At 33.3% G+C, this 15,038-nt stretch overlaps 1 protein-coding gene across 3 annotated transcripts in view; it reads left to right on the top strand.

Moving 5' to 3' along the window:
- TBC1D32 (TBC1 domain family member 32) overlaps positions 1–9,367 on the top strand; it is a 208,683-nt gene extending 199,316 nt beyond the window's left edge. For all 3 annotated transcript variants that reach the window (XM_057738443.1, XM_057738445.1, XM_057738444.1), the window contains one exon: positions 3,330–9,367. In XM_057738443.1, coding sequence (XP_057594426.1) covers positions 3,330–3,449 — 120 coding nt within the window. In that variant the 3' untranslated portion in view covers positions 3,450–9,367. The remainder of the gene's footprint in view (positions 1–3,329) is intronic.
- Positions 9,368–15,038: the final 5,671 nt, after the last annotated feature.

Below are 15,038 nucleotides of genomic sequence, written 5' to 3'. Positions count from 1 at the left end.
ATTTGAAACCCAACATTAATGAAAAGAGCAAGTCATTGAAGGCACACTGGTTGAAAAGCCACTAGGTAGAAAAAGAAGGTGCAATTTACTCAAAATGACCTTCCCAACCAAGACATAAACCACTCCAGAAGTGACTTATTAAAAAAAAAAAAAAAAAAAAACTTGAATAGTGCCGTATTTATATAAAATGGGATAATGTTACCTTATATAATTACATATGTCTGCCTATTTAAGAATAAGGGAATTCATATTTTTATACAGAGTCCAATATACTTAGGTCTATAAATGAAATGATAATACAGCAGTCATCCAAGGAAATGGTCCTTTATAACTTGAATGATAAGCTGGCAGTCTAAATGGTCATAATTACAAAGAAAAGTAATTCACTCAAAAGGCTATTAGGGAACATTTAGGATAAAATGAAAAATATCCCACTTTGAAGACAAAGTTGAATTCAGAGATTCTGAAATTTTATTGAGTTAAAATTGCCTGTGAATTTTAATTTAAAAACATTCTTTTTAAAATTAATATTTAATTTTTCTCTTATGAAATAAGACCTTTATAGCCTTATTTGCCATTTTTATGGGTGTCTTTTCAGTATAGTTATCAGAGTATTTTCTCTTTATTTTAAAATTAATGTCCAGGGCTTCCTTGGTGGCGCAGTGGTTAAGAATCTGCCTGCCAATGCAGGGGACATGGGTTTAATCCCTGGTCTGGGAAGATCCCACATTCCACAGAGAAGCTAAGCCTGTGCACCACAACTACTGAGCCCGTGCTCTAGAGCCCATGAGCCACAACTATCGAGCCCATGTTCCACAACTACGGAAGCCCACGCACCTAGAGCCCATTCTCTGCAACAAGAGAAGCCACAACAATGAGCAGGCTGTGCACCGCAACTAGAGAAAGCCCGAGCAGCAGCAATGAAGACTCAACGCAGCCAACAAAGAAATACATAAATTAAAAAAAAATTAATGTCCCAAGTAGAAGCCATAATTCAAAAAACATTTTTTAAGGAAAAAGTATTTTTAAACCAAGTAATAGCTATGGCTCTCTATAGGTAGTTTTTATTTTTAAATTAAAGTGGAGCAATAATTAAGAGATGTTAAAATAGGTTTTGCTTATTTTTGCCCAGAAAAAATTATTGTTTAAATGCTGTCATCTCCTATTGTAATTCACATTTAATAAACAATAAGCATTCTTTTAAAAATCATGAATATGTACTAAGACAATTTTTCTGGCATTAGGCTTTTTTCCTTCAGGTTAGAATAACACATTACTATAATTCTTTTCCAACTTAGGTATAGCTTTAGTGAAGGAGTGATTAATGTCAAATTACACGTAATTTGAATGAAGAGAATGGATAACTTCATAAATAGCTCCATGACCACAACAATAACCGTTTAAAGTGAATTCTTTTTTTTTTTTTACAGCTCTTTATTGGAGTTTAATTGCCTTACACTGTTGTGCTAGTTTCTGCTGTATAACAAGTGAATCAGCTGTGTTTATACATATATCCCCATATCTCCTCCCTCCCGTGACTCCTTCCCACCTTCCCTATCCCAGCCCTCTAAGTCATCACACATCATGGAGTTGATCTCCCTGTGTTATGCAGCAGCTTCCCACCAGCTACCTATTTTACATTTGGTAGTGTATATATGTCAGTGCTACTCTCACTTCATCCCAGCTTCCCCTTCGCCCCCCACCCCGTGTCCTCAAGTCCATTCTCTACACCTGCATCTTTATTCTTGACATGTCTCTGGGTTCTCAGGTAAAGTGAATTCTTGAATAGTAAGATTGGTCTTACTTCAATCCTATTTTTTTCCTAAAGAACAAAGTGAAATATGTTTCATAGGAGAGAAATTTATGAAGACATAGTATTTCTGCTATTCATAAGATGAACATCTTCCTTTTGATTCAGTTGCTTATACATAAAACTGGAGATATGATATGTACCTCAGCTGTTAATGTTTTAGGATGGAGACCTGTCTCATTCATCTTTGGGTCTTCACTCTATAACCAAGAACCTTACGTATAATAAGGGAATGAATGAGGTTAATGAATGAAGATATGAAGAAATGGATAACATCAGAAGCATTTTAAAATTGAGTAGAGTTCAAATTTTTATGTTTGAAGGTATTAGCTCTAGACTTAAAGCTGTAATCTTATGCATATAACTTAACATCATTTAGTTTTCTTGGTTATAACATCAGTCTTGTAGATCAGTAATAACTTTTTTTAAAAGTACCAGTTTACTTTTCCCCTAAATTAACCAGATTTTAGGTGATATGTGGCAAGTAAGGGTACTCTTCTCCCAAGTTATTTGCAAGCTGTGAACTGTTACTAATCTAGTAGTTACTAGTGACATCTGAGGCTTTTTAAAAACATCCATTCTTATTGAGAATTTGTGATGTTTTCCTAACTACCCTACATTGATGTCTCTCATCTACAAACTGATTGTCTCTAACACAATAATTGGTGTGTGATATTATCTTTTATTCTTTTGAATTGTTGTTTATTGTTAGTAGTTTTTGCCTTTAAGCTATTATCTCCAGAAAGGCATGAATTGCCCAGAATGTTTTATAACCTCCAAAACTTCTGACATAATACATTACATTGAATCAAAGATCATGTATGTTTGTTTCTTTTTTCTTTTCTTTCTTTCTCTCTTTCTCTCTCTCTTTCTTTCTTTCTTTCTTTCTTAAGGGATCATGTTTCTTTTGCAGAATTTTGTTGTTACTTTGAAGGATAGGCATCGCATAGCTAGTATTTGGAGATACTAAAAGAAATAGTCATAAAATTTTTTACAAGTGTCTAAGATTCTAAATGGATGCTCCTACTATTTTTCATTCTTGAATGCTTCATTTGGGACACTAACCATTAAATTCCAAATTAGTACAGACATGCATCATACCAACATTATGAGTTGCAGACTGTTGGAGATTTTATGAACAGTAGCTGTAGAACAGATATTTCTTGCAGTATGATAAATATCCTTTGATGAGCTTTAGAGTATTTACTAATTACAGGTGTGAATAATCATTCTATAGTTGAATCTTATATCTAAAATATTAAGACAATTTCATTATGTTTTTTGTTAGCTGTAAAGCATTTTTGGTTTTGGAAACATACAACCTTGTTTCATAGGGACATTATTTTTTGTTATTATGTATATATAGCCTACTAAATAAAAAGCAGTTACACATTTACTAGGAACATAAAACCCCCATCTATAGCTGAAAAATAAATGATACATCAAGTGTTTAAAACTCATTAACTTAGAATTGTGTGTCTACTCAAGTGAATGAACGTCTGTTTGTATTTTTTGACAGGAAGAAGCACTGCATGGGTTTCGAGTGAGTGATTACTTTGAATACATGGAAATTTTGGAGCAAAACTACAGACCAGTGCTACTGAGAGACATGCGGAACATTAGAGTGCAAAGCACATAGATCTTGGAACACACAATTTAATTTTATGTTTTATTTATTTTTAAAGGAGATAGAGGGACTTGATTGTTTTCTGTGTCCATAACAACACACACTTTATGAATACACAATATTGTAAATCACTAGTGAGACTTTTTGAATATAATAATACATTCAAGTAGGTATCAGCTCAATTGAAGTGAATTCGTTTTTGTAAGTTTGTTGTTGTTTAAGGTTGTTTTAGAATGAAACCTAGCTTACTTACGTTCTTTATGTTTAAGAGTTAGTCTTAACCTACATGGCCTTCTTCCCAGGATGATTAAAATATTTTTTCCAGTGAGTTTGGAAAGTAGTAGCAATATTGTAAATAATTGACCAGCCAGAGAGGGTCCATAGAAACAAGGAAGACAATTGTTTTCTTCATTTTTATGTCTGTACGTATAAAGGAAAATAGGCAAAACCATAACTGCTTATTTTACGTATGGAGGAACAAATGATATTTATCATGGCAAGTGGTAGGAAAATTATGGTCATCAGACATAATTGTTTTTCTAGGAATTGCTCTTGATACCTATATCAATTTATAATTTTTCATGTGAAATGTCTCTACATGGTTCATTTAAAAGATAGATTGATTATTTCATACTGATACGCATTTAACTCTTATTTGTTATGTGGTTTCCTCAGTGATAGATTTGATTTGTACCGAAATTGAAAACATTAAAGAGAATAGATTTGTAAATTATTTTAAATGACCAACACAATGTTTTATTTAAATAGAAGGCTCTGCTCCATTGAGATTAATGCAATATGCTAGGGTCTATTTTCTTATAACCGTCACATTTAATATATGAAAGATAAGACACAATAATATTATTAATTTTTCAGTCAGCAATTTCAACAAGCTTTTAAAATTATAGGTAGAGGTTGTTTTGTATTCAGTGTTTATATTTAAATATAAATCAACCATTAAAACCATTCTGAAGGCTTTTTTCTTTTCAACCAAAAATGGCTTATCTACAGACTCTATTTTTCCTTTTAGTATGATGAAATAACTGGTACCATACAATTTTCAGTTTTGTGATATTTAGGAGATTGCAGTATCAACCTTCCAAAATCAGGTTTTGTGCTGTAAATGCCAACAAAAGCTTCTCATTAATGGTGCTCCTAAAGGGCATTGAAAAAGTTGAGAAAAGAAAATTGAGCAAGTTAATTTGACATATTGCTCACTTTAGCTCTGGCGGATATGAGCTAGTAAGAAAGCCCCAGGTTACTCAAAACACCAAGTTTTGTCTACTTTCAAACTTAATTTTGAAAAGCTGTTCCAGAGAACCTGTAATACATGTTTCTCTTTCTTCTCATTCTGTTCCTGAGATATTATTATTGGTCCTCAGAAACTTGAAGCTTTATTTCTTTTTAAAAGCTCTTACATGGTAATTGGAAATGCAACTGGAGAAGGAACTGTAATTTAATTTTATGATATTCATTGGTGATTTTGATTGGAAACTGAAGTAAGATTTAGATAATAGTTACATTTTGGAAAAGCGACTTCAGCTGGAGCCAGAAGGCTTTCGTTTTCATTTGTTAAATATCTTATGAACAATGACTTAGCTATTTGGTGAAATGAAACATCAAGTATGGTAGGTTTTGTAGCTACCATTATGAATTATTTTGTACCTATTTTTATTTTAAGAATACTGTTTAGAGTAGAAATACAGCCCTCTCTTGCCTCTCAGTTTTATTTTTAATTATTTAAAGTATAAGTTATTAGGACTTCTTTCTAATTTGTGAAGGAGACTTTATACATTTTACAGGATTTTTTATAATTATATTTTATACAATGTAAACAAATTTGTGAAAAATTTGTGTTCATATATACATCTTCAAATATCTATTTTCAAAATATCATCTTTGTAGTTTTGCCTCTTCATGTTTAGGCATCTAAAGAATCTGTGAAAGTAAATTAAGTCTCAGAAATTCATCTAAACTTGCTAACAGGATTCTACCTAAATTTATGATTATTAAATTATGGTGTATGCTAGTTTGATTTTCCAGTTCCAAGATGTTAAGGAAATATTTTTGGTCATTCATTATACAGACATATTGTGAGTAAAATGAAATATTTTTAATATTCAAGATAGGATAAATGAAACACAGCGCCTCCAGAAAGTTCACTGTCTTTGTGGGAAGGTGAATAGTTTTAAAACTGAAAATACAGTTATAAAGATAAATGAGAACTGACCTCTGAATTTGTTGATCTTGATAAGAGTAGTTTTGATGGAGTAGTGAGAGCAAAAGTTTGTTTGGAGCTGGTTTAAATGATGCTGAAAGGAAAGATTTTGGAAACTGCTCTTTCTAGGAGTATTGTTGTCACAGGGAAAGAGAATGCATGTGGTAGCTAGAGTAGGCATGGGATCAACAGACTTTTTAAAAATGGGAAATGGAAACGTTTATATGTGGGCAGAAATGATGCAGTAAGGAAGGAAAAACTGATGATGCTGAAAAGAGAAATGCTGGCGTGACTGTCATGATAAAAGGTAGGGGAATGGTATCTAGTTAATAAGTTTTGGAATTAGCCTTTGCCTGGAACATGGACCCTTCATTCAAAGTAACAGAAGAGGAGAGTTTAAATGTGCACAGACACAGGGTGGACATTGCTGGAAGTTATTGTTCCCTATTTCACTGAGAAAACAAGGTCATCAGCTATGAGGATGGTAAAACCTGATAGGTTTTAGGAGATTAAGAGTAAGTGAAATAGTTGTTTAGGATAGTGGGAGAGTAAATAGACTAGGAAAACTTAATTGTGACAGTGGTCATGAGATGAGTTAGCAAAGCTGTATGTTTTTCTCTAGCCACATTTCACTGTGAAGGGGCAGGCAGTAGGTTGTGAATTGGTTTTAACCAGGGATTTGGTTTAGCCAAGAGAATGATGACAAAGCAAAGGAGGCACGAGGGAGTTGATATATGCAAGTGAATTGTTATAATATTGTGACCATGGCAATTAAGCTAGATCAAAAGAAAATGGAGACAGGAGAGGGATATGATAGATACAGAGAAAAGTTGATAAGATCGATTGATTTTAGTTTCTCTGGAGAGGAAGGTGAGACCATTACAATTAGCAGTTAAGTAAAATGCTTAAAATTGAGATTTTGGAAGAAGATGACCATGATAGCTAACAGAGAGTGGAGGATGAGATCACTGAAGGAAAGGGAATCAGGAGCTGAGATTCCAAAGTATTGGAAGAAATATCTTTTTGGATGTTGAAGTTACCAACATTTTCACAAGGAATTGTTTTGGATAGCTTGAAAATGACCCAAAAGTTAAAATTCTCAAGGATTAGTCTAGAAAAAAAGAAATGATAAGTGGAAATCTGAGAGGCAAAATCAAATAGAAATCAAAGACAACGGTACACAACCATTGTTATTTTAATATATCTAATTTGTAAATAAAACAATATCTAATTTTTTGAAAACTTTGGTTAGATAAACATTTCTTACACAAAAACCACAAACCATAAAAGAAAAAATTGATAAATTTTGTAGATAATTTTCTTCAAAATTTAAAAAGGAAAAAAGAAAAAAAAGCTCTTTAGAAGTACTCTCAAATAAATGAAAAGATAAGCTACACACTAGGAGAATAGATTTACAAAATATATATCTAGTACAAGAGCTGTGTTCACATTATAAAAATCTGTAATCACTCAGTAAGAGAACACATAACGTAACAGGCAAAATATTTTAACAAACACTTCACTAAAGAAGATATACAGATGACAGGCACAAAAGATGCTCATCATTAGTTATTAGAAAAAGCAGATTAAAATCTCAGCAGATAATAAAATATAAGGGTTGGCTAGGAGGTATAATAACTGGGACTTGTACTTTATTCCTCATTTCTTTACGAATAAAAGTGCAACAGTCCTTTTGGAAATTTGACTTTTTTTTTTTAAGTTTAACACACAAACTTTGTGACTTAGCAATACCCCTTTCTAGGTATTTCCCTTAAATAAAATATATGTCCATACAAAGATTTATACAAATACTGATTACAGCTTTATTCATAATAGCTCCAAACTGAAAACAACCCAAACCTCAGCTGGTGAATGGATAAACAAATGTGACTCACCCATAAAGTGGAATACAGCTCAGCATTAAAAAATAGCTACCCATAGATGTACACAAAATTTTGGATGAATGTGAAAAGCATTATACTAAGTAAAATAAGCCAGGCACAAAATATGTGTTGTAGAATTCCATATATATGAAATTCTAGAAAAGGAAAATCAACAGTGACTATGAGTGGTTTCCAGGGACTGGAGCTGGTGGTGGAAGTGTAGACGGGATTTTCTACATAGAGGCAGAGGGGATGTCTATCATGATTGTAGTGATGGCTATGTGACCATATTTTTTAAAATACTTTGAAATAAAAATGGGTGAATTTTATTGTATGTAAATTTCATCTCAATAAAGCTGACTTTATCAAGCAAGGATAAATATTACAATAAGAAACTGACAAATCCATCACAATGGAAGAGTTTCAACATTACCAATTATGTTATCTGTAGGTTATTTGTGGATTTCTTAATCAGGCTGGTGAAGATTCTATTACTATTTTGGTGAGAGTTTCAGGAATAGAAATTGTTGGAAAATGATTTTTCTCAGATACTTTATATCAAACAATCATATGAGTTTTCCTTTTTTTTTTTTGGTTTGTTAATATGATGACTTATCCACATTTTCAAATGGCTATTGTAAATAGTGCTGCTGTGAACATAGGGGTGCATGTATCTAGTATATAAGCTTCTTAAAGACAGAGGCAAAGTTGATTAATTCCTGTCTCCCAGAAATTCTAACCTAGTGCTAGGCACAGAGCAGAGTATCAGACTACTTGCTGAATGACATATAAAAGTTATTTTGAATTATCACATTGATACAGAAAGAACAGAGTTAGAGATATTAAACCAAATTTCCCCCACAGATCCTTGAATTAGTACGGCAGGGAGGAAATAACATACAATGTTCTTGGTACAAATAAGTTTTCTGTTTACTGTGGAATGTGTTTTTAATAGTTAAATATTTAATATTTAAATATTCTATTTAATATTCTATTTAATAGAAATAATAGTTCACTAAATTCTGTTTAGCAAAGGTTGTAACTAAAATGCATTATGTGTAAGAGTTTTCCTTCTGTGTGTGTGTGCATGTGAGTGAGGCTATTATTACATATGGGTATTGTCTTGACTATAACATGCATCTGATAAGCTTGTGAGACCTAGCCTGAGAATCTAGCCATGATTTGGAAACCAGACTACACCTTTTTGAAATACATCATGCGTGCAAATGTGTTCTTATCTTGGATTTACAAAAACTGACAGATGAATTTCGTATTTGAATCTGTACAGTCTCTTCCTAGAAACCATCAGACAGTTATATGTCCTAAATGGCATAGTTCTAAAGGCAGAAGACTTAAACATCTGAGATGTCAAGATCTCTCCTAGCGCAATGCTAGGTTCTTACTAAACCTCGCCTTCCTATTCTTTTATTACATATGATGCTTTAGACATGAGACTAACTACAGCATTCTTTTTGTAAATAAAGTTTTGTTGGGACACAGTGCTCATTTGTTTATGTATTGTCTATTGCTTTTGTGCTACAGTGGCAGAGTTGAAGAGTTGTGACAGAGACTGTATGGCTGTTAAGCCTAAAATATTTATTATTAACTAACCCTTTACAGGGAACTTCTGCCACCTCTGGTTTAGAGTCCTAAGGTACACATTTAATTCCAAAACCACTTTAGACAGGATAACCTTTTTGGCTTCATGAATGATGAAGCTATGACTCACAAAGTGACGAGGAAGTCCCAAAATCATATAGAAGGGAGATATAATGCAGTGGGTAAAATGAAAGTTCAGAAGGCAGACTGTTTGAATTGATTTATTACAATAAACTGCATATATTTAAAGTGTACAATTTGATATTTTTTATTGGTAATGTATATATGGCAATCCCAATCTCCCATTCATCCCACCCCAACCCCCCCTCCTGCTTTCCCCCCTTGATGTCCATATGTTTGTTCTCTACATCTGTGTCTCTATTTCTGCCTTTCTAACTGGTTGATCTGTACCATTTTTCTAGATTTTGCATATATGCGTTAATATATTTATTTTTCTCTTTCTGACTTACTTCACTCTGTATGACAGTCTCTTGGTCCATCCGTGTCTCTACAAATGTCCCAATTTGATTCCTTTTTTATGGCTGAGTAATATTCCATTGTATACATATACCACATCTTCTTTATCTATTCCTCTGTTGATGGACATTTAGGTTGCTTCCATGACCTGGCTATTGTAAATAGTGCTGCAATGAATGTTGGAGTGCATCTGTCTTTTTGAATTATGGTTTTTTTCAGCAGAATATTAAAAGAGAGTAGGTGCTGATGTATTTACTTATCTGATGAATTTAAACAGGGTCAGGGCAGTTAGCCTCACATAAACCCTGAATTTTCAGCACTAGCAGTATTTTAGCTTTTAAAACAGTTAACTTCTTTGGCACGTTTCCCACCCCATATTCTGTCATTGGCAATAGGCCACCATGAAATACTAAGCACCATGGAAATAATTGGACTGTCATGTTTGCTAATAGAGTGCTTTTGAGATACATTGGAGGAGACAGTTATTAAAATGTTGGCTGTTAAGGTTTGGTCATCTAATCTAGGATTTAAGCATTTATCTGCTATCATCATAATATATGTCAGCTGTTCTTTATTGAGTGACTTTTACATTTAGCCTTTTCCTAAAATGCTAAAGCTCATCTTTTTCAGAGCATCTCTAAACTGTAATCATTCCTCTTACAACATCAAATATAATTAACTACAGTTTCACTGGAAATGATCAGATAATGGAAACCAAAATGCTCCAAACCCAAATTATCTCCATAATTGCCTACATTTTCTTCTTATATTCCTTAGAGAAAATCTTTCAAATTAATATTTTGCTTACTATCATTTTACTATCAAATTATATTGACTTGAAAAAAGTATTCATTAGAGTGGATGATGGGTACAGCAGAAACTAGTTAGTGTTCACCAATCAGTTTCCTCTTCCTAGGTTAATTAATTACAGGTCATTTAATCACCTTAACCAATGTTAAGCAGACTGACCAAAGTATAAAGAGCTGGTGTGCCTTCTGTATGAGCTTTCTTTTCTCTTTCCTGGTGCCCCTAGAGTGTGGATGCTTAAATTTGTGAAAAACAAAACCTCCCTATCAACCCACATTGGACTGTGACCCGAGGAAAAAGTCAACCTTGCGTTAAGTGACTGAAATCACTTTTTTAAAAAAAATTCTATCTAGCATTAATACCCTGTCAGAGCTTCTTTGAGTTTCTCCATTTCTACTCCCCTTTTGGAATAATTTTTGATGATCCTAGATAGCCATGTTCTTAATTTTATAGTATTTTATGGGATTTCATACTGAAAATGATGTGTATTGTCTAGCACAAACGCAATTCAAAACATTTCATCATACCCTTCATTGATATTTTTAGCAATTAGCAAACAGTTTTGCAGACATAGTAAATACCATTTGACTAGCAGATATGTGTACTATCAAGGAAGCCTTGTTTGTATAGATGAAGGCTGGGACATCTAAAGAGCCATTTAGGGTATCAATCTCATCAGTGAACTCAAATGTGACCGGAAGTTAGGTATTTTGAATATTATTCTATATGGTAATTTTTTTAGCATATATAACCTAATTCTACTTTTTTGGCCCCCAAGTCAATAGCAAGGGACGCTTATATGCCAGCAAATCTGCAAAATGTGGTCTAAGATTCCAAAAAGCTCAATTTCTTTCATTACCATTATTTTATTCTAGGAGCTCGTATCATTATTTAGAAAGAGCTTGCTCAAACTATTCATGTTCTTCTGGTTAAAGAAATGTTTACAACCTTTGCTTCTGCTGGTCCTTGACCCAAACTCCATATCCAGGCTACATTCCCATCCTTGGGAAAAAAGCTGAATCAAGGCTCAGGCATACTTGAACAGCATCCCAGCCGTAGGCTCACCAGGATTTCAGAAAGCCCATTTCTCCCCGGAGAGCTAAATGCAAAAAAAAAAAACCAGAGGAAATAGAAGTGACAAGTCTAGAAGAGTATACAGAATACACCTAATATCACTGAAAAGACAGAATACCTCCAAGGAAAAGTGTCAAAAATACTCTGTAATTTTGTATAGTGATTTATTGTTCTCAATGTATCTATATGCATATTTCACCTTTACAACTCCACCACCCAAATATAATCTCTCTTAACGTAATATATACATCTCTCTCTCCAATATTTCTCATAAAGTGAAATGTAATCTTTATATGGACAAAATTGTGATCATATTGTGCAGATCATTTAAAATTCCTTGTTTATTAACAGTACAGTATAAGCAATGATCAATATTTAAGCTCACACATGCTATACATGGAAATTATTTACTTCCATATTATAGGATTGTTTGATAATGAAATAAATTTCAAACTAATGAGTATTTGAGAGTCTACTCTCAGACATCAAATATAAGACAGTTAATCTCTACCTTCAACATGTTTATGACTGAGAGTGATAAAACTCATACAACAGAAAAGACAAGTGTACACGTTCCTATTTTTTTAAATCCTGAGCAATATCAAGAGCAACTGGTGATAGGAAAACTCAGAGGGATGAGGCAATACCTTGAGCTGATCATGGGAGGGGCAGGATTTTCATCTGGAAGAGATATGAATAAAGCAAAACAGCAGGGTGCCTACAGGGGGGAGCTGCAGAGGGCATACTGAGAAAGGCCTGAGCTGAGTGAGACTACAAGGAGCAATGGAGTTTCAGTAGAGCCCTCTGGCTACAGTGGAGGTTTTGTTTACAGAAAAATACTGGAAGATAAGCTTGATTGGCCAAATAATTCAGATTTTTTTCCTGTAGGTTGTAAGTAATACTGAAGATTTTTCAGCAGTAGAGTAACATGATGTAGTATTTTATTTATTCAACAAATTTTATTAAAGAGTGATCCATTATGAATGAAATGCTATGCTTAATATTTATTTAAAACCAATTTTTTTCTTTATTCTTTTACCATATACCTCATAGTAAGTAGTTACTAATAGTTCACATCTCTAAAACTTTTTAAGCTGTGGTTTATGCTAATAAGAAACATCCTTCAAAATGACTTCATGCAGGTATTAAAAAATTTCTCCTTAAATGGTATTTGAAATGCAATTCTACAAGCGATGTGAAGTTTAGGAAGTTTGCATTCGGAACAAAAGGATAAATAAAAGCTTCAACAACACTAGAACAAAAATCTATTCACGAGAGTCCAAATGAACACTGCTAAATTTTTCTAATGAGGTAATTATTTCAAGCTGTGTTTCTTAAGGTATATTAAGTAATTAAGTTTATGAGTCCTTAATGAGAGCAAAGCTAAAATAAAGCACTGTACAGAATCCTCTTGACTGCTGTAAAACAGCCATAGAGAGTAGATGAAAGGATGTAATCCTGAAAGGCCACGAGCCATACTATTTTTACTTTGTGAGGGTCTCGACAATAGGTTTAATGCTGATTTAAAATGCTGCAGCAAAAAAAAAAAAAAAAAAAAATGCTGCAGCATCGGCCCTGGACAGAGCTGTCACTTAGGAAATTTGTTATCAATACCTCTTATCCATCACCCTCCCACCTCTTTATTTGCCATTAATTTTCCTAAGGGAACCAACTAATTTGATCCTATCAGTTCTCCTTCTAAGTCAGCTCTGTTCTGTATTTCACAGTGCAGAGCTTTACCTAACTTTAATCTCTTCATATTTAATCACATTACATTGTGCAGTGAAGAACACTACGACAGAATGTCAGTAAGCATGTATTCTAGTCTTGGTACCATGAACAACTAACCAGGTCATCTCAGTACCTGAATGTTTGTGGACCTCTTTTCTTCTGGTATAGAACAAGGGTACATGACTTTTGGGGTCATCCTAGTCTAACTTTTGGTTGTAATATTCTGTGCCATGTTACTGAAGCTTAATTCATAGTGAGGCACAGATTGCTGATCAGTTTCAAGTAATCTCATTCCCAGATTCCACTGGTATTTAAAAAAAAAAAAACTTACTAAATGAGATTATAAAACAGCAAGGGTTGTGGTACTAAAATATGAATTTCCTTTGTTGTTTCTCGTTCAAAAACAAATTCGATGAGAGTCATAAGTAATGTAGAATATACTGATGGAGAGGATATCTTTTTTATGCAGTCAGTCGTGGAAACGTGACCTATTATATAAATACACATTTTTTTAGTTTAGATAAAACATTATTTTAAGATAATTTGTGAGAATACGATGGTCCTCAGCTACTCTTTTTCTACAGATATATCAGTGAAACAAATCTGAATTCTTTTTGAATCTGGTCTATAATCATAATTAACCAGTACTTAAGGTGCATTTGCCACTTCAAAAATGATACCCATTGTGATGAACTAGAGGGGTGGGATGGGGAGGCTGGGAGGAAGGCTCAAAAAGGAGGGGATATGGGATATATGTATATAGCTGATCCACTATGTTGTACAACAGAAACACAACATTGTAAAGCAATAAAGATGTATATAAAAAATAATACCCAAGTATAAGCAAAAAAGACTGTCTTAAAACAGTTTGCACTTGGGTACAGACAACAGTGAAATACTTCTGCCTTTAGAATCCCTTATATTGAGAATACATTATGACTGAGATTTTATTTTGTGGCCTCATCTTATTCCCATTCTCCTTAATTTCAGTTTAAACAAAATCCCTAATCAATAGGAAAGTCATTTTTAGCACAGAGGTAGGGAGGGGAGCTAATTCTTTACTTGAATCCGGCAAGGCAAGATTTTAAACCATTAGAGTAACTTTAGCAGTAAATTGAGTTTTAAGGATACTGAGTGCCCAGGAATATAGTAGGAAAGAACATCTGTTTAGTCTTCTTTGTTTTTCTAAATTTGATGGCAAAATTGCCAGTGCAGATAGGTTGGAAAATTGAGAAACTATAGTGCTTGGATTCATAAAACTTATATTGAACTGTTTAATGAAAAGCAATATTATCAATAATAATTCATCCTTTAAAAAATGAATATTTTAAGTTTGTGATAGAAACTTAAAATTTTATACTTTGAAAGAAGGAAAATCTCGAGCAATAATTTTTATGTATAGTTGGCAACATCTATTAAAATTAGAAATACATATACCTATAGACCCAGCAATTCCTCTCATAGGAATCCTCACAGAAATGAAGGCACCCATGTGAAAGACACTGGTGCAAGGATTTTTATGGCAGCATTGTTTCTAATGATGAAGAACTGTAAACAAAGTGGATGCCACCAAGAGAAGGGCTAACTAAATCACAGTGCATCCACACACTGCACCATTAAAATGAATGACTTAGAGCTCTATCAGCTAACCTAAAGGATTCTCATGAAGTATTCTTGAATGCAAAAAACAAGATACACAAAAATATATGTATGAGCCTATTCTGTTTTTAAACAAAACCTGTATGCGTGTCTGTGTGTGTGTGTAAATTGTTATATGAGCACAAAGAAAAATATGGAAAAATACAAACTAGG

This window comes from Hippopotamus amphibius, chromosome 6, assembly GCF_030028045.1.
Source record: "Hippopotamus amphibius kiboko isolate mHipAmp2 chromosome 6, mHipAmp2.hap2, whole genome shotgun sequence".
NCBI classification, from domain to species: Eukaryota; Metazoa; Chordata; class Mammalia; order Artiodactyla; family Hippopotamidae; genus Hippopotamus; species Hippopotamus amphibius.
Note: the sequence above shows the minus strand (reverse complement) of the source record. Positions and strands in the feature narration are given on the sequence as shown.